Consider the following 17,570-nt stretch of genomic DNA (forward strand, 5'->3'; position numbering starts at 1 on the left):
CATGCTAAATGCATGGAGGGATGGATGCTAGATGGATGGATGTTAGATGGATGGATGGATGGATGCTAGATGGATGGATGGATGCATGCTAGATGGTTCGAGGGATGGATGGATGCTAGATGGATGGAGGGATGCTCGATGGAGGATGGATGCTCGATGGATGGATGGATGCTCGATGGATGGATGGATGTTAGATGGATGGATGGATGCTCGATGGATGGATGGATGCTAGATGGATGGATGGATGCATGCGAGATGGATGGAGGGATGCTAGATGGAGGGATGCATGCTAGATGGATGGATGGATGCTAGATGGATGGAGGGATGGATGCTAGATGGATGTAGGGATTTATATTTTCAGCCATGTGTCCATGTCAACACTGTCTTCCGTTTGATTTACAAATGTCAGTGTCCTCTGCTCTCAACTTAAAAAGCTGTGAGGAATTCGTGAGAAGAACTGGGACTTCCATCCCCAGAACACCGTCTCAAATGTGGAGCACAAGAGGATCATGGCAGAACCCCGGGTGAAGGAGGATTCTATCTCTGGTCAATACCGTCTATTCCTGTGCAAGCGTTTAACTTTGTTGTCATAGCAACTCGGGTCCATTTTTATCCCTTCGCTTACAGGTTGAGTCGTTGCCACTTCCGGCTGGCCCAGAGATGCCTACCCTGGTGGATCGTGTTCCTGGGTCACAGGTGAGGTGTTCGGATCATGTAAATCGTGACTCTCCTCCTCGAACTCTGTTTGTTAGCTCCTTTATTATGTCACTTAACAGCTGGCAGCTGACGTCAGTCTCTGGCCCTGGAACAACGACCTGGAAGCTGGCACTGTCTTTGTTTCTATGACAACACGCGTTCGGTTGCCTCGTGAAGGTGAAACCGTCAAAGGGTGGATAACGAACGGGGGCACTGGCCACACTGATCGGTTCGGGGTCGCGTCACTGCTCCAGACGCGTGTGATGGCGTTGAGCAGCCACTAGGTGGCGGGAGCGTGGAACGTATGGACACCACCCGCCGTTCGAGCCAGCACAACTTGTTCCGGGAACGGTGGCTGCGTGTACCGGAAGCACAGAGGAGGATGTCGGAAGCTGCAAACAGAAGGTGAACAGCGTCTCTCAGAGGTCTTGCCAGGGAACCGTCGCCCGGCGACTCAACAGGCCAGGCGCCAGCGCGCGGTGGTGTGGGAAACGGTTCTGTCTGGTCGCCGATGGGCCGCCGCGGTGATATTAGCCGGCTTAGCTATTTCTAGCTAGCGTGCTAACCGGCTCGCCCCCTGCCGTGCTGTGAGCCTGCCCCTGAGAATGTCGGTCTCCCTGGTCTCACGGTGTTGTGAGCCGCTCGTGTCCCGGGTTGTTTTGCTCCCGAAGACCTCCCGAAGGATAACCTGCAACTATAACGTCAGTTATTCAGTGCTGACTCACTGGCGGTGGGTGAAGAGACTCCCCGAGCTACCCGGCGGCTCCCGTCTGGCGGCGGCGGGCTTCAGCACTCATGCGGACAAGGTAGGAGGACGTGAGAGTCCGGCAAGGGTAACGATGAACCGAGTCTTGAAGGATGCTGATCCAAGTCCTGCTCGTGTTCTTGCCACATTCAGAGTCAGAAAGAAAGATGAAAAATGGAACGCTAGAATAAGGAGATGTCCGTCAGTTCAAGGCTTCTGTCTCCATCGTACAGGACGTCGTCGACATGGCCAAGTTCCCCGTGGACAGAATCAGGAACTTCTGCATCGTCGCTCACGTCGACCACGGGAAAAGCACTCTGGCTGACAGGCTGCTGGAAATGACAGGTCCCGCATGTTGGCTCTCTCCCCCAGGGATGCTTGCATTTATGTGTCATCACTCTGAACAGCAGGCCAGAACCATGGGGCGTCTCATACACGCCAGTTTAGGTTGTGGCCTGCTCTCTGTCTCTGGAAGAAGTAGAAGCTAAGAAGGAGGTAGAAGCAGCAGTGGTTCTCAGACTGTCTCAGTGGGGGGGGGGGATTCGAAAAATGCTGATCCAGAAACTCAGAGACTGATGCTGGTGCTGGATTGATTTAGACATTGCATTCATTTGTGCCCCCTTCACCCGGGGCACATCCAACCATTTGGGAACCACTGAGTTACGGTATCTAGTCAGCACCAACTAAATCTCTGCTTCTCACTCGAGCTCCTGAAGAATAAATGGTCTGTTTATGAGGCTGTCTTACTGACCTCCAGGTGCCATCACAAAGGCTGAGAAGAACCAACAGGTGCTGGACAAGCTCCAGGTAGAGCGAGAGCGAGGGATAACTGTCAAGGCCCAGACTGCCTCCTTGTTTTACAACCACCTGGGCCAGCAGCACCTCCTGAACCTCATTGACACACCAGTGAGTCCACAAGTATAAGTATAAGTCGCCTTTAGCGGCCAACTGCTCCGAGATGGTTTCCATCCTGCGTTTCAGTTCAAGAGTCTGTTGTTGCTCCGCTCTGCCAGCCTCAATAATTGCGTTGTAAATGACGGTCAGTTGTGGAGATCGACATCTGGTGGCAGCCAGCGTCTTGCCAATTTTGTGGTATGTGAGGGCACCTCCAAGTCTGAGGAGGAGAAGCCCCACAACAATGAACCCAAATATGTAGAGGTCCTCGATGTCCTCCACGGAGGGAGGTGTCAAGCATGCGATACGCCATCTCCCCCAGGAATCGAGAACGTAGCCCGCAGGGTCGGTTCCATGCGGACAGGCAGGTTCCTCCGATCCTGATTTCCTTGTCGAAAAATGGTGTCACTAGCATTGAGAGACCAGCTGATCAATTCCATGATTAATTTTGGTGGAGAGCTCACAGCTGTGTTGGATAGAAGTTGAGACAAAGAATGACAGTCAGACAGAAAGAAGAGGAGGAGAGAGGAGGAGTGCGACTGCTCTCGCCGAGTCTCAACCCAGAACACAACTGCATGGCAGAAGCAGCCATTGTGATGTTTTTAAAAGCTGGTGTCTTGAGGAAGGTGTGAGCTCTCCGTTTACTCATTTGCATACGGAGAGATGAGCATAACGACGTATGTAGGACAGCCTGAAAGCTACAGGAGTCCAGTAGGTTTGTGGTCCAGACAGCAATCATTCTATAGTCGCTGAACAGGTAGAGGGATGCTGTTCTGTTTACTGTGGACCTGCCACAATACGAGCACAGTCTTAAGAATTGAGGGCAGCAACTCATCAGATGACCCACTGGTGTTTCTGAAGGACACCAAGGATCCAGAAGGACATCAGTGGTCGAGAAGGACACCAGTGCTTTAGAAACACATTGGGTTTTTTTTTAAGGGATCCTTGTGGGCTAGAAGGACAGTCGTGCTCCGGAAAGACATGGGCGGTGTACCAGGACACTATTAGTTTAGAAGGACACCAGTGTTCTAGAAGGATGCTCGCAGACTTAAAGGACCCTAAAAGTCCAGTTGGACACTTGTGCTCTTGTATGATACTGATTGGTTAGAAAGGCCCCCATTAATCTAGAAGGACATTAGTTATCCAGAAAGAAATTGGTGGTCTAAAAGGACACTAGTGCTGTAGAAGACACTGGTTGGCACCTCTGTCTGTCTAGGGGCTCAGTGATGCCCTGGTCCAGGTTTGGGAGGAGATACCCAAGGACACCATCCATCATCTCATTAGGAGCATGCCCGTGGTGTCAAATTTACGCCAAAAGTCCACCACGTGCTTGTATTACGCTCCTCGCACACATTGAACCTCGCGAGTGTAATCCATGCTGGTGGTGGACTTGTGATGTAAATGTGACGCCATACATGCCCTCGTGACGCGTACAAGCACATGGGGGCCAAACCAAAATGGAGGAGCCTGCCGCATCATTTTTCCACTTAGATTTTTGGGGTGTCTTTGAATTCAGTCCTCTGTAGGTTGGTAATTTTCACTTCCATCAAATGATATGGCATCCTTTCAACCCTAACACATTACCCAATCCGTATCAGTGTAGATATCCAGCATGATTTGTTCCCCCCATTGAGTTCTGATGTGTTTTCAAAGTGTTCTTTAATTTTTTGAGCAGTGTTATTGGGCCCTGACTTCTGTCTTGGAAGTGGATTTGCCACCAGAAATGTAGTTTTCCTCTCAGTTACCAAACGTTAGGTGTCTTTAGCTCACCTAGACACTTTCTCTCCTTGCTTGACTTCTCGGTGTCCCCAGAAGTCAGAAAAATCCTGCCAGATGTCTTTAGCTTGAAGCTCATGGAGACCTGCGACTTGGAACAAAAGACTGCCTCAGAGCTCTCACATGCAGAGTCCTCCACTGTCCCCTTCATCCAGCAACATGCTTGCTCATCCATAAACTCTTTGATCGGCACTAACAAAAACAGCTAGAATACCTCTGGTTCAGCATGGCTGTGAAGGGGTTCAACAGAATGCTCCAGCTGGTCATGATTGTGTAATGTTTGGACAGCTTTGTTGTCGCCAGCTTAAAATATGTGAGCCCCAGATGTCATGCAGGGCAAGAAAGATCTTCTTGAGATCAACAAAAACTCAGGGAATTAAAACAACACTCTGGTTCTTGATCCCTCTAACTCACTTTGCATGGACAGAGAGAACCAGTGGATTATTGTTCATTGACGTCGGTACACCTCTCTGTCCTCAGGGTCATGTTGACTTCAGCTACGAAGTGTCTCGATCCATCACTGCTTGCCAAGGGGTCTTGTTGATCGTGGACGCCAATCAGGTACAAACCCTGAATTCCAGCTGCCTCTGTGGATGCTATACCAACTCTGATTGTTGATGTGCTCTTGGCGTTTGAAGGGGATCCAAGCCCAGACAGTGGCCAACTTCTACCTGGCATTTGAAGCTCAGCTGACCATCATCCCTATCATCAACAAGGTACATTCCTGCTTATTTCTCATCACACCTTTATTCTGTTCTCCATTGCAGCATGGAAGGTTATTGTATTAGGATGTTCGTCTCCCTCAGATTGATTTGAAAAATGCTGATCCAGAAAGTGTGGAATCCCAGATTGAGAAGGTGTTTGATATTCCTCGTGAGGACTGTATTCGGGTGAGTTAGAAAACATGCGTTGCCTTTTGTGTTCCACAGTAAATTTCTGATTTTCTCAACGCATCCTTTTCAGATTTCAGCTAAACTTGGAACAAACACTGAAAAGGTCCTCCAAGCAGTGGTGGACAGGATTCCCCCGTAAGAAGCTCCAGCGGGTGTCATTTCTTCAGGGAGACATGCTTGACCTCTGACCCTGAAGTCTCCTGTTCTTTTCTTCTCAGGCCTATGGCAAATGTTGATGACCCTTTCAAAGCCCTTGTGTTTGACTCCTCTTTCAACCACTACAGAGGAGTGGTGGCTAACATCGCTGTGTTTGGAGGCCAGGTCAATAAGGGGGACAAGATTGTTTCATCACATCTTGGCAAAACCTATGAGGTCAATGAACTGGGGCTTCTCCGGCCAGAGGAGCAGCCAACGCAGACACTGTAGGTTAACCTGTGCAAACTTGCTGACACGTGTTCTCACCACTTTGGAGCTGACCAAGTGTGTCATTGATTGAGAGCAAAACATAATACACAGCGGCGGTCCCAGTAGTGCAGCGACGTGTCTGCTGTCACATCCCAGCAGGACTGCAGTGGCAATAACATTCAGTTGTTGATACACAAACCAGATACATGAGACCAGCACAGTTGAAACAGTCAAAACAAGATTCAGTCGTTTCCTTGGCTCTGTTCTTGGGGTCCCCTTTTCTGATTCCTGTTGAAAATCTTTTTCTTTTGTTTTGACGCTGTTGGGTTTGTCTTTCTCCCTCTTTTGAACACATACAAATGCAGCTGCAGCTGAGTGCATACAGGGCCGCATTCAGGTTTGCAGTCATCAGCTTACAGTTGAACCGTTAACACTTAAATTGTGGCACTTCATCACTTGTATACAGCAAAGCTAAACACCGGGCTAAAACAGACATTACAGACCTCCACACGTGGACTTCTATTCTGTTAAAATTCAATTAGTTCATGAAGGGGGAAAAGTGGGGGAGGAGGAGGGATTAAAAAAAGCACGACACTGACTCCATGTCACTGACGAAGGCTTCCTTGTTCTGCTGATGTTTAACAGTGAAGAGCAGCACATGTGGGACATTTCCAGGTATTAAATCAAAGCATTCCCAAACACAGGTCAACAAACCAAAACGAAGTCCTCCCACGTGTGCCAGGCAGAACTGCTGTAGCAACAGAGATCTCCCATGTAGGGAAAATCGTTTTTTCATAACTCATTGAAATAAATAGCTAGAATAACAAGACTTTCTAATGTTAATAAAAAGATTGTCAAAATAAAAACACATGGTGAATCATCCCCTGGCACCTAGAGCTCTATATGACCCACATAATAGATTCCCTGTGTAAGAAAACAGCTTGCAACTTACTAGAAGAAATATCAAATTTCATTAGATCCTCTAACTTGTAAAAAGAGTAGCACAACAAAAACCCATCACCCAGCGACAGGTGTGCTGAATAGAGTCGGCGTGATTGCCTCGATCTCCTGTGTAGGAAAATAATTCTTAAATAACTCAACTAAAATACCATTATATAGCCGGCCTTTCTAATGTGTCAAACAGATTAAACCCAACCAACAAGGTTGTGTTGTTAAAACTGTTCAAGTTGATTGTAGTGGTGTCCAAGCAGCCAGAGACACGGGGAGTTTGGGATGCAGCAGCCAAAGAAAGTGGACAGTAACCCTGTGACCTTCTTCCAAAATTGTTGTAAGGGAAATTCTCCCTGTAGATCGTTGAGAGTTGCTAATTCTCGGAGGAATCACGAACTCGGTTCTTCTAATGTTAAGTGCATGCATTGATGGTATGTGATAATTGGTTTATCAGCATTGCTGTGAGTGTCAGGGTGTGTACTTATGTCAATGTGCTGCTCAGTGCTCTGACCTGCGTCCGCTGTCTCCTATGGTTGTGTCACTGGGAGTCCGGGGGAATGGATAGACAGTCCTGCAGGTGGCGCATGTGGCCAGGAGTCGTCTTGCTGGAAGTTGTCTGGGGTAGCACAGTTACTTGAGATGTGTCCATAGCCTTCGCATTTGTAGCATCTCAACCTCCCATCCGTCCACCTTGGACCCACAGGCTGTGGATTCATTCTTTCTCCTCCTCTGCCTGTCTGGTGAGACCTTTGTCTTGGTACATGATGCTGTTGGCCCCCCTGCTGGTAGACAACAACTGATGCATAGCTATGACCCATTTCTCACCTCCAGTCTTTTGTGGATCAGGTAGCTCCTCAGCCATTTCCTTCAGTTCATCTGGATCCCAATGTGCATTTGCATCATCATAGGCATTTGTGGTACACCCCCTTTATCTTCTTGACTCCGTAACCAGTAGTTGAGAGATGCTGCTCTACGTTTCTTGGGAGAACCAATGTCAGTCTGCTGGGTTTTTGGAGTCAGAGAGAGAACAGACAGGTCAGGGTACAAATCTGTCTGTTCCTCCTTTTCTGCAGAAGTTCCTTGTTGGGGCTCAGTTGCAGCGGTGGTCCCCTGTAGAGAAGTGTTTCTGGAGGGGGGGCTGCAGGCGTGGAGACAGCATATGGAGGAGGCAGAGCCATTTGTTGATTTCTAGCCCTACATTTTTTCTCCTTTCTTTCACACGTACTCTCTCCTTTCATTTCTTGCTTCAACATCAATCCTGTTACCGACTTAGCTTCTCTTATCTCTGCTTCTCCTTCCCACCTTTGATAAACTTGCCAGTCCATCTTTTTCTTTCCTACTTTCTTTCCCTTCATGTGTTCTTCTAACAATACTCTACACCTCCTTAAACAATCAGTGCTCAATGTGCCTTTCAATGGAAACACCTCCTGAGTAGCATTGTGCCAAAGTGGAACATCCTCAACCACATTTATTCCCCATTTGTCTGCCATTATTTTAGCAGGACCTGTAAGAGGGTCAGGTAATGGTTTTAGTTTCCCCGTTTTGTTCCCCATAATTCTACCCGACTCACTACTGGGACAGGAGTGCTTTAGACTCTCAATTTGGGCTCATCAGTCACACAGATTTATTCCACAATCACCCTGATCTTCCCATACAAGTATGGTTGGATCTTATCATCCACACTCTACCTTTGAGTAACTTGTTCAGCCGGGTAGTTTGGACGACAAAGTCCGAGCAACGTACCCCTTTAGTATGAGAACATACTAGACACTGAATGAGTCACAACAAAGTTTTGTTCTTATTATTCTCATAGGTTCTTCACTCATACGCCCATTTTATTGTGATGGGACACCCTATATTATGATATATAATGTTAGTATATTATTACTATATATATTTAATGACCTTAGCACCAACCGCTCTTCTTTCCATCTCAGGTTATATCTAAAAGGATTATCTAGAGCTCCTCACTATTTCTTAATAACACATACCACATACGTAGACAAACACACAACATTGTGACATATATATATATATAGAAAATGAGCTCTTTTCATGTGAATCAACATTTTAACAGCCTCTTGCTGCATAGATATCTCGTCTTTTTTAGTTTTTAGTTTTTCTTTCTTTTTACCTCCAACTTCCAGGACTACGCAAGAATTACATGGCAACTCAAGGTTGCGACCACACAGGAATTACACAACTCGTGTAGAGATTGATTCATAACACCGTACTTGCTCATTAAAAAATAGATGGAGCGTCTGCTGTCCGCCACCCGCTCCTGACCTCAGGCGGGATCCTGTCCTCCGTTTGTCGGAGTGGAACTTTCCCTGAGTCCTATGAGACTCTTGCCGTCAGTTGACCTTCAGTGCAGGTGTCAGTCAGCAGAGCGTCCATCCCATCCTCGTCGCCAAAATGTAAGGGAAATTCTCCTTGTAGATCGTTGAGAGTTGCTAATTCTCTGAAGAATCACAGACTCGGTGTGATGAATCAAGTCTCTTTAATCCATGCAGCATGGAGACAAGACTGCTGAATGTTCTCTGCTGATCTGTACAATGACCCAACCTTGATACCATCAACAACAAAGGGCAGATGGTTTCCACATCAAAGCAATGACTATAGGATATAGGAAATAAGACCTGTTAAATATTTGCTTCTCAACTCCCCCCTTCATCCTGGTCTATTGCCCTTTTGTGCCTTGAGGTCAAGGTGGCCACAGGAACTCATAAAATACTTCCTGAGGCTCCTACCTGTGACCTCTGACCTCTCTATTAAGTCAATTCCTACATTGTTTTGTGAGGTTGCAGTGCCAGAGTGCATGAATACAGGTGTCCAGGCAGTTTTGAGGGCAGTGGGGACAGATGTCTGAGGAGAAGCCCATGCAAAATAATGTATGTCCTGGGAGGTGAGTCCTGTGGATAACCTTAAATTGTATCAATTGCAGGTTAGTTTTTTTGGTCATGAGAAATGTATTTTTGCAGCCTTGGGTCCAGAAATTGGCATCGGTAGCAACAGAAAGATCTGATTCCTATTTGGCAGGTGGTAGCCTCATAGGGGTGTCTGTCTCTATCACTGTCTTGTAGATGTTGGAGAGTAACTTTTTTAGGACGGTACATTAAAGAGGTGTGAGATAGATGTACTGAGTTCTAAATTGGGTGCTGAGGAATTGACGGTTGATGTAATCGCTGATTCAGACCAGGTTCGCAAATGTGGAGAATTTGCCTGAAAAGAAAAGTGCTGTTTTATAGTTTTATATTCCAAAGCTCACCGTGCCAATGTTCTTCAGGGTTCTGGAGAGGTTAACATCATCGGGAGTGGATCTTAAGTAATTTAGTCTGTGTACATCCATGGATCCGTCACATGTTCAGAAGGGATGAAGATTGTTTCCACCAGCACTTTCACTGCTGTAATTTATATATTTGTGTATATAATAAAGTAGAAACATTGTTGCTACGCTCATGCACCTCTCACACAGACATTGCCTCACCAAAGATGTCATCTTTATTCTGTATTAGTGAGTTTTGGTCCAGTATATCCTCATTCTGTCTGTTGCAGCCCAGAACTGCTTAAATGAGAGTGAAGCCGACGGAGTTATCATGTAGCCTTTTGTAATTCCCCCCGGTTCACAGGGGAGATAAATAAAAGAATGCTTTGTGATTTTGGTTGTCACTGTACCGGTGTGACTGTGGTGGACTGCTGTGCAGGTTTGCTGGCCAGGTGGGCTACATCATAGCAGGGATGAAGGACGTGAAGGAGGCCCAAATCGGTGACACCTTCTACCTCAAGGATCGGCCTGCGGAAGCTCTGCCAGGCTTCAAACCAGCCAAAGCCATGGTCTTCGCTGGTGAGAACTGTCCTCATCTGCCTCTTACATAAATTCACTGTCAGTAAAACAGTAAGAGCTTAAATTGAGAGAAACTCCTCAATCACACCACTTGCAGACATGAGACAGACGGATCTGATTAAGAGGTGAAGTCCCCTCCCTGTGTCACGAGCTGGTAGAGGAGGTGCAGTGGGTACTCGCAATAACTAAATGAGTAGAATTGTGTTGATGTGCAGTTTTCTGCTCCTCAGGCATGTATCCGACGGACCAGTCAGAATACCCCGGCCTTCGCAGTGCCGTTGACAGACTGACCCTGAATGACTCAAGCGTCACTGTGCAGAGAGACAGCAGTCTGGCCCTGGGGGCTGGCTGGAGGTCAGGTAGACCTAGAACACTGCTAGAGCAGAAGTGGGGGGCTTTGTGAGACATACAGTTGCTGCAGAACAGATATTCTGCAAATTTAAGGAGTTCTTAACTTAGACATCACATTCTATGATTTATATGCCAAGAAACAACTTTCTATGGACAAAATGTAAGATTTCCAAGCTAGACAGTTTTTGAAATCTCGTAAGCGCTGTGTTGTAGGCAACTGGACTGTTTCAGTTTCCTTGAAGACACATTGAGAGGACGGATGGTTTGAAAGAGGAGTAAGGGAAGCTATTTCTGTCAAACTGGAGTGCCCATCCCTGAAAGAGGAGCCTTACCTGTCCCCCACCTACAACATGGTCCTGATACCCCGGAACCTCAACACCCATTCACAGCTGGAGTCCCCACTGGCCCGAACGACTCACATAGATAATGGTTGAATCCAGGTTCAAACCACCAACAAACCACCAACACACTGGTCGAGGCAACGGCTCTTGTTAGAAGGTAACACCCACTCAGAGTCTAAAAAGCTTGCAACTCCCCACCAGAAACTAGAACTGAAGAACCCTCTTGATGAGAGGAAAAACATTTTTATGAAAACTGAAACAGTCCAGTTGCCTACGACACAGCACTGACGAGATACCAAGACCTGGATGGCCGAGAATCTTCCCCGACAGAGTTGCTAAAAATTGAAGTCTTTGTAATTAGAATGAGTGTTAATTCTCAAACTTGTGTGTCATCTTGCAGGCTCGGCTTCCTGGGTCTTCTTCATATGGAGGTGTTCAATCAGAGGCTGGAGCAGGAGTACAACGCCTCTGTTATTATGACGGCGCCCACTGTGCCCTACAAGGCCATCCTGTCTTCAGCCAAACTCATCAAGGTAAGAGCCTTGTTCTGCTCTCACAGTAGAAGTCAGGGTTGCGCTGTCACAGGCAACCTTCCACTGACTCTTTAAATTGATGATGAATGGAGGCAGGCTGGAGTCGCTCGCTTGCTGCAGAAAGATGTTAATATGGTGTTGCAAAAGCAAAATCAGCAGCAGAGCACTGGGAGCACATAGATCTCAGCCAGTGTGAAAAACAGCTCCACCCCAGAAGAACAAGGCTCACCTTGCTGTGTCCCCCCACTACATCTGTCAGGTTCAGCCTCCTCATTTTTGTGTAATCCTGCTAACCAACTGCACTGCTCTCTGCTCTATTAATTGCCCCCCGGCATAAATAAAGTTTTCTGAATCTGAATAAAAGCAGAATGATGCTGACAACTTAGCGTTCTTGGTGGTGTGAATACAGAAAAATCAGTAGGTGAGAAAAATAAAGGATTGATGATTCAAGATTGAAAACTTGATTAAAAAACAAAATAAAGCCAAAAGGATAATATGAGAAGGATTTAAAAGAAGATACTGATGTAGCACACTGCAGTTCCTCAGGCAGGGGGTTCTAGAGCCACAGAGTGGTACAGCTGGGTCCCCTCTGGCCTTCAGTTCAGAGTTGGGAGCTGGTTGGTACAGGGACATCCTTCAAATTGGGTTAGGGCATCTTGCTGCCTTATTTGGAGTCATTTCGTTGAAGCGGGACCTGCTGAAAGACCACGACATTTGTCCACTTGTGAGAAATAAAAGCACAAATGGAACATCAGTAGTCACCCTCTTACTGGATCTTCTTCCAGGAGCTTGGCAGTGAGGAGATAACCATCGTGAACCCTGCTCAGTTCCCAGACAGGTTGCTGGTGTCCCAGTATTTGGAGCCCATGGTGCTGGGGACCATTCTAATGCCAGACACCTACAGTGGGAAGATCATGTCTCTCTGCTTGGTGAGATCACCTCTGAACACATCCTTGCCTCTGTCTATCCTCCATTTAATCCTTCTACAGGAATCATTAGCAAGCAGCTGACATGAATGTCTGCCTCTCAACATTCGAGTGGAAATGGATTTCAAGTTAGAGAAGCTGTGGATGCGTTAGGCTGATTCCTTGCGTCCATGATGGCGTCAGCTGCAGGCTGTAATGTAATGTCTCTGGGTGGTCCGTCCCATTCTAACGATTGCAATGTCTCAGGAACTCTTTGAGATCCTCCGCGGAGACTCGCCCCTGAACTGAGAACGTCTTTGTAGTCAAAGCTCAATACCTTGGGAAAGATTTCAAAATCATTTCTTGGCCTTGTACTTTCAGTTTTCAGTCTGATTTGATAAATAATACTGAAAATACATCCAAGAAACAAGGAAGTACTATTGATTTGGAGTTGTTTGTGGTGCTGTAGAACCGCAGAGGAATCCAGAAGAATCTGGTGTACATAGATGATCACCGCATCATGATGAAGTATCTCTTTCCTTTGAATGAAATTGTGTTTGACTTCTACGACCACCTGAAATCGCTGTCTTCTGGATATGCCAGGTAAAATTAATCTCAATGGATGAATGATCATTTCAGTCACTTTCAGTCATAGTCCTCATTGGACCTTTGGGAGTTTGTGTTTGCAGCTTGAAAAGAGCAACATTAAATTAGAGATTAGAACTGAAAATCCCCAAAAATGACGTGTATTTGAACCATCTTTGTAAAATACATTTATAATGTGTCGATGTCTTGAGTGACAGGCAGTTAGAGTCTAGAATTGTCTTCCCCTGTCACCTGATCGTCATGTCCTCCTCCACAGCTTTGATTATGAGAATGCAGGCTACCAGGCTGCTGATCTGGTAAAGATGGATATTCTGCTGAATGGGTCTGCCGTGGAAGAGCTCAGCACAATAATACACAGGTAGGGCTCTGTTAACGGCAGATGGGGAGAACCGTCAGACCTGCATGAGTTGACGTGTGTTTGTCATGTGGTCCGTCGTTACTGGAGCAGTCAACGTGTTTGACACGCTGGATGAAACAGCCTGTTGACGGTAGTTACTAGGAGGATCAAGCTTGTACTGCCGTGTGCTGTGCTTGTCTGTTCTGCATCACCCCTAGACTCCATCTATAGCTGGGCCATGTGCTCTTTGAGCCGAGTCTCATCCTTAGACCCAGAGCTGCCCGGGGACCATAGCCAGGCAGGGTAACAGGGGTTTTGGCTCACCTGTAGGACTCATCATGCACATTACCTGCTGCCTGAAGCTGTGAGAGCTCACAATCAGCCTTTCAGGCAACCGACTCTTCAGTCATAGCGCTATCAGCCAGCTCAGGTTGCCCTGGCAACACTGAGACCTGCAGTGGGCTGCTATTGTAGCTGGGTCATTTTTACAGTAGCAGTCAATTGGACTACAGGAAGAATCGCTTTGGAACAAATCTAAGTCAAACATAGTCGTCCGTGTTCTTCAGCTGTTACAACCATTTCCTCTTTCACAAGCTCTATGAACTTTAAAGTGACAGGTATCCCAGACAAGCACCAAATACCGGAGCAGGAAGTGTAGTCAACGCACTGGTAGCAGTAGTTATTAGGGTGATGGCACCCATTGGACAAGCTTTCGGGAGTCCTGCCACAGGCAAGGCAGTTTTCTTTGTAGCCTGTTTCCACCACCAGTTTGTCTCCAGGCTTCATGGCATCATAACAACATCCTCTGCCCTCAGAGCCTCACATCGACTGAGGAGAAACTCCATAGAAAACCTTTAACAGGGAAAAATCTGAGAAACCTCAGGGTGAGGAGGGGAGGAGGATCCCTCACCAGGAGGGGCAGACGTGCAGGAGATGTTGTTACAGAGAAGAAAACAGTTTATAACACAGAATGGAGGAAACATGGAAATGTTAATAACAGTTGAAGAAGGCAGCAGCATCTCTGACTTGTCGTCCTGGCTGCTCCTCGCTGGAGCCTGTTCATTGTACCTCATCAGTCTCCAGTTGAGAGCAGTCGCCGTTTGTGGATGTTGTACCACTGGGTGAGAGGTTGTTTCTTTGTCACCCACACTGGGTTTGGAAGCATCCATGCTGGTCCCTCCTCTCATCAGCACCAGTTAGTCTGTCTGGACCTGGAAGTCCCCAGGATCCTAGCTGGATTTTTCTCCACCACATTAGGAGGGTCAATCCTGACCTTTGACCTTCACTTCACTATGCAGCCCCTTGGTTCTGGTGCTCCATGGAGGCTCTTCCTGCCTGCATTCTTCCTGCTACTAAGTGCTGAATCGTCTCAAGCGTCTTGGGCCAGCCTGCTCCTGGGGTCCTGTCTGGTGGTCTAGACCCCAGCCTGCTCCTGAGGACCTGTCTAGTGGTCTAGACCACAGCCTCTATCCATCTGGTCCTGGTCCTGGTCCTGTGCTGTCATGAGTGGAGCATCTGTGGTGTCTCCAGTCCAGCCTTCTCCAGCCCCTGGTAGGACTCTTGATATCAAACTCTTCTTCTACCTGGAGGCGGTTCCTGCCTTGCAGGGGCACGTTCCTCCATGATGGTCCCTCCTCCTCCTCTGCAGCATCAGGTTCCTGCTGCCTGAGGTTTTCACTCAGCAGTTCATCTCGTGGGACATTTTCCTGATGTAGTCCTGGATCTTGGTGGTCTGGTCCTAGACTGTGGCCCTGACACTCACCTGTCCTGGGTCTGCCTCGCCCCTCTCAGTGTCCAGTTTCAGGGTGCTGGACTTTGGGTGGAACCCTCCCTGCAGGGTGAGGAGCTTCCTGGTCCTGGTACCAGGGGCCTCCACCTCCTCCTTTGGCAGCTGATTCTCTCAGCAAGGGATCTTGCGTCTGGCAGGGCTTCGTGCTGGTGGCTTGGACTCGGTTCCTCCCACTGAGCGGACCTCTCAGGACCTCCTGACTCTATGGAGGTGTTTGGCTGTGGCCGGCCTCCTTCAGCCTCCTCATGGTTCCACTAGCCTGGGGGATCCCAAGGTTCTTGTAGCCGTCCTGAAGGTCTGCACTGCTGCCTTGAGCAGAGAGTTTATCTATCTAGATATCTTTGCAGATGCTGGATTGATCCGTTATCTGATCTTGCATGTTTCTAATAAAATCAGGTGGCAGTGAGTTGAAAATAATCAAGTTTGAATGAACAGATTGCACCATCACAGCAGCTGGCATGTGATGGTGCAGTAAACACAGGAGTGATTAGCAACAGTAATTATGGTCTGGAGCAGGGTCCTGCTGTGAACGGTGGCTCCCTAAAACACTTGCGACACTGGTGGACAGAAGACATTCCTGCCGAATGATTTGATCCGAGTCGCTCCATCACTTCAAGACAAAAGGCTCATGCGTCACTGAAGACGTGTATGACAACCCTGGCATGGAGTCACAGCTTCTGTCCTTGCTGGTCATCATTCATAGAGTTTCCAGTGTTTTAAATAGGGTTAGGTGTTGATGTGATATATTTTTTCCAGCAGGTGTCACTCTTTCAATAAATTTTGTCTTTAAGTCCTTCATCTGCGGTTCCAGTAAAACGTTCTGAAAGGCCAGTTGGTAACAGCGCTGTAATCCAGACAGAGCTCATGCAGCCCTGGCCTTAGAGGAATGATGGGTTTTTATTTCTGCTTTATTCTGAAAATGTACGCTGCGCGTGAAAGGGTTTTTGTTTGTGAATCTGACAGTTGTGTGTTCATTTCAGGACCCAGGCGTACGTTGCAGGGAAAGGCATGTGTGAGCGGCTCAAAGATTCCATACCAAGGCAGATGTTTGAGATTGCTGTTCAGGCAGCGATTGGAAATAATGTTATCGCTAGAGAGACGTGAGTATAAGTCCTGTGCTGTGTAGTAGGCCTCTAAGAGTTGGGCCTGTCACAATGCCGCTCAGACATCAGCAGGCACTCAGAGGTCGCAGACTTCTGCCACCAGGACCTCAGCCATAACCAAAGTCTAAAAAAAGGACATTTTTCATCAGGTTCAATGCATCTGTCCTTCCCCAGCCCTGGCTACGCTCAAACAAATGTCCCTGGAAACATGACCTCCCCATCACATGAGCTTCCTCGGTGATCACATGACCTCCCGTTGGAGGTAGTAACTCAGAGCCAGGCTGACCTGGGTCAGGCTCCGCCTCACACTTGAGTCTGAGTGTGATTCATTTGCCAAAAGGAGACACAGCTGTGCCCCATAGCCCTTATTATTCCTGTTGTGATCAAGTCTTCCATAGAGACTGCAATTATAGAGTTGCCGTGGTGATGTCAGCTCTGACAGTGACTCATCTGTGTTCAACAACCTCGACCATGCCTGTAATGAGTAATGTGTCCGCCTGTGGTTCTTTCAGGATAAAGGCATACAGGAAAAATGTTCTTGCGAAATGTGTAAGTAAATCCAAGTAAAATGAATATTTGTGAGTTTTCTGTTTGAGTGTAAAATGTGAATTGGGGTCTGTTTCTAGTACGGCGGTGACATCTCACGCAAGATGAAGCTCCTGAAGAGACAAGCTGAAGGCAAGAAGAGGATGAGACTCGTTGGCAATGTGGCCATCCCCAAAGACACCATCGTGAAAGTTCTGAAGAGGAAGGACTAAACTGCAGTCGCGCTCATAGTGTTGTCTGATTGTATTTAACATCTCTTTATTAAAAACTCTGGCACCTTTCTTGAATGAAAAGATATTTGTGCTGGTTTGTAGGAGGCATCAGTTCCTCCTCTGCCTCTGACATTGAACGGACGACAGGCAAGTTAAGTTGCTAGAGCCTCTGCGTGTGCAAGGTCCTGCTGCTGCCTCTCCTGGACCGAGGCCGGGGTGAGGAGGGCTTTCCTGTCCAGGTCTTGGGAGGACTTATGTAATGAAACCGCAGGAGACTTTGAACCTTCCCGACATCAATGTGCCCCTACAAGGAGTCTGCACAGGAGTTCACCAGGGACTTGCTCCTCTGCCTGGGGAGACGGCACTGCCTGGATGGGGGCCTGAGGAGCCGAGTGTTGTAGGAGAACAGCGGTGACGTCACTACCTGAGTGTCTGGCTGTTGTGGCAGGGCTGAGTTACAGCCGGCTGGTCTCACCCCGGTCAGTCGGGCTCCACAGCACAGTAAGTAATCCAGTAAGTGACGGTGAGAAACGAGCCAGCTAATGAAGAGAAAGGATTAGTGGACGCTAATTAGAACCCACCTCTTTATTAAAGATTAAACACGTCAAGAACAAAAGATCAGTGCAAAACACAACGCGACCGT

At 47.6% G+C, this 17,570-nt stretch overlaps 1 protein-coding gene across 1 annotated transcript; it reads left to right on the plus strand.

Moving 5' to 3' along the window:
• Nucleotides 1-641: 641 nt before the first annotated feature.
• guf1 (GTP binding elongation factor GUF1) lies at nt 642-17,513 on the plus strand. Its single transcript, XM_086222899.1, has 18 exons — nt 642-696; nt 777-1,502; nt 1,675-1,786; nt 2,199-2,347; nt 4,592-4,672; nt 4,750-4,827; nt 4,918-5,001; nt 5,075-5,139; nt 5,223-5,426; nt 10,065-10,204; nt 10,435-10,558; nt 11,297-11,429; nt 12,215-12,358; nt 12,804-12,937; nt 13,197-13,298; nt 16,047-16,166; nt 16,682-16,718; nt 16,796-17,513. The coding sequence occupies exons 2-18, from the start codon at nt 1,302-1,304 to the stop codon at nt 16,925-16,927; spliced, it is 2,040 nt and encodes a 679-aa protein (XP_086079025.1). The 5' UTR covers nt 642-696; nt 777-1,301; the 3' UTR covers nt 16,928-17,513.
• The last annotated feature ends 57 nt before the right edge of the window (nt 17,514-17,570 follow it).

Source organism: Aulostomus chinensis, chromosome 13, assembly GCF_037954235.1.
Source record: "Aulostomus chinensis isolate RoL2024-O1b breed Wild chromosome 13, RoL_Achi_v1.0, whole genome shotgun sequence".
NCBI lineage: Eukaryota > Metazoa > Chordata > Actinopteri > Syngnathiformes > Aulostomidae > Aulostomus > Aulostomus chinensis.

Excerpts from the sequence above, each read along its gene's own strand:
- guf1 (XM_086222899.1), top strand. The coding sequence starts at position 1,302 with ATGTCGGTCTCCCTGGTCTCACGGTGTTGTGAGCCGCTCGTGTCCCGG. Across the intron at positions 10,559-11,296 it reads GCCCTGGGGGCTGGCTGGAG|GCTCGGCTTCCTGGGTCTTC; the intron begins GTCAGGTAGACC and ends GTCATCTTGCAG. Across the intron at positions 16,167-16,681 it reads AATGTTATCGCTAGAGAGAC|GATAAAGGCATACAGGAAAA; the intron begins GTGAGTATAAGT and ends TGGTTCTTTCAG.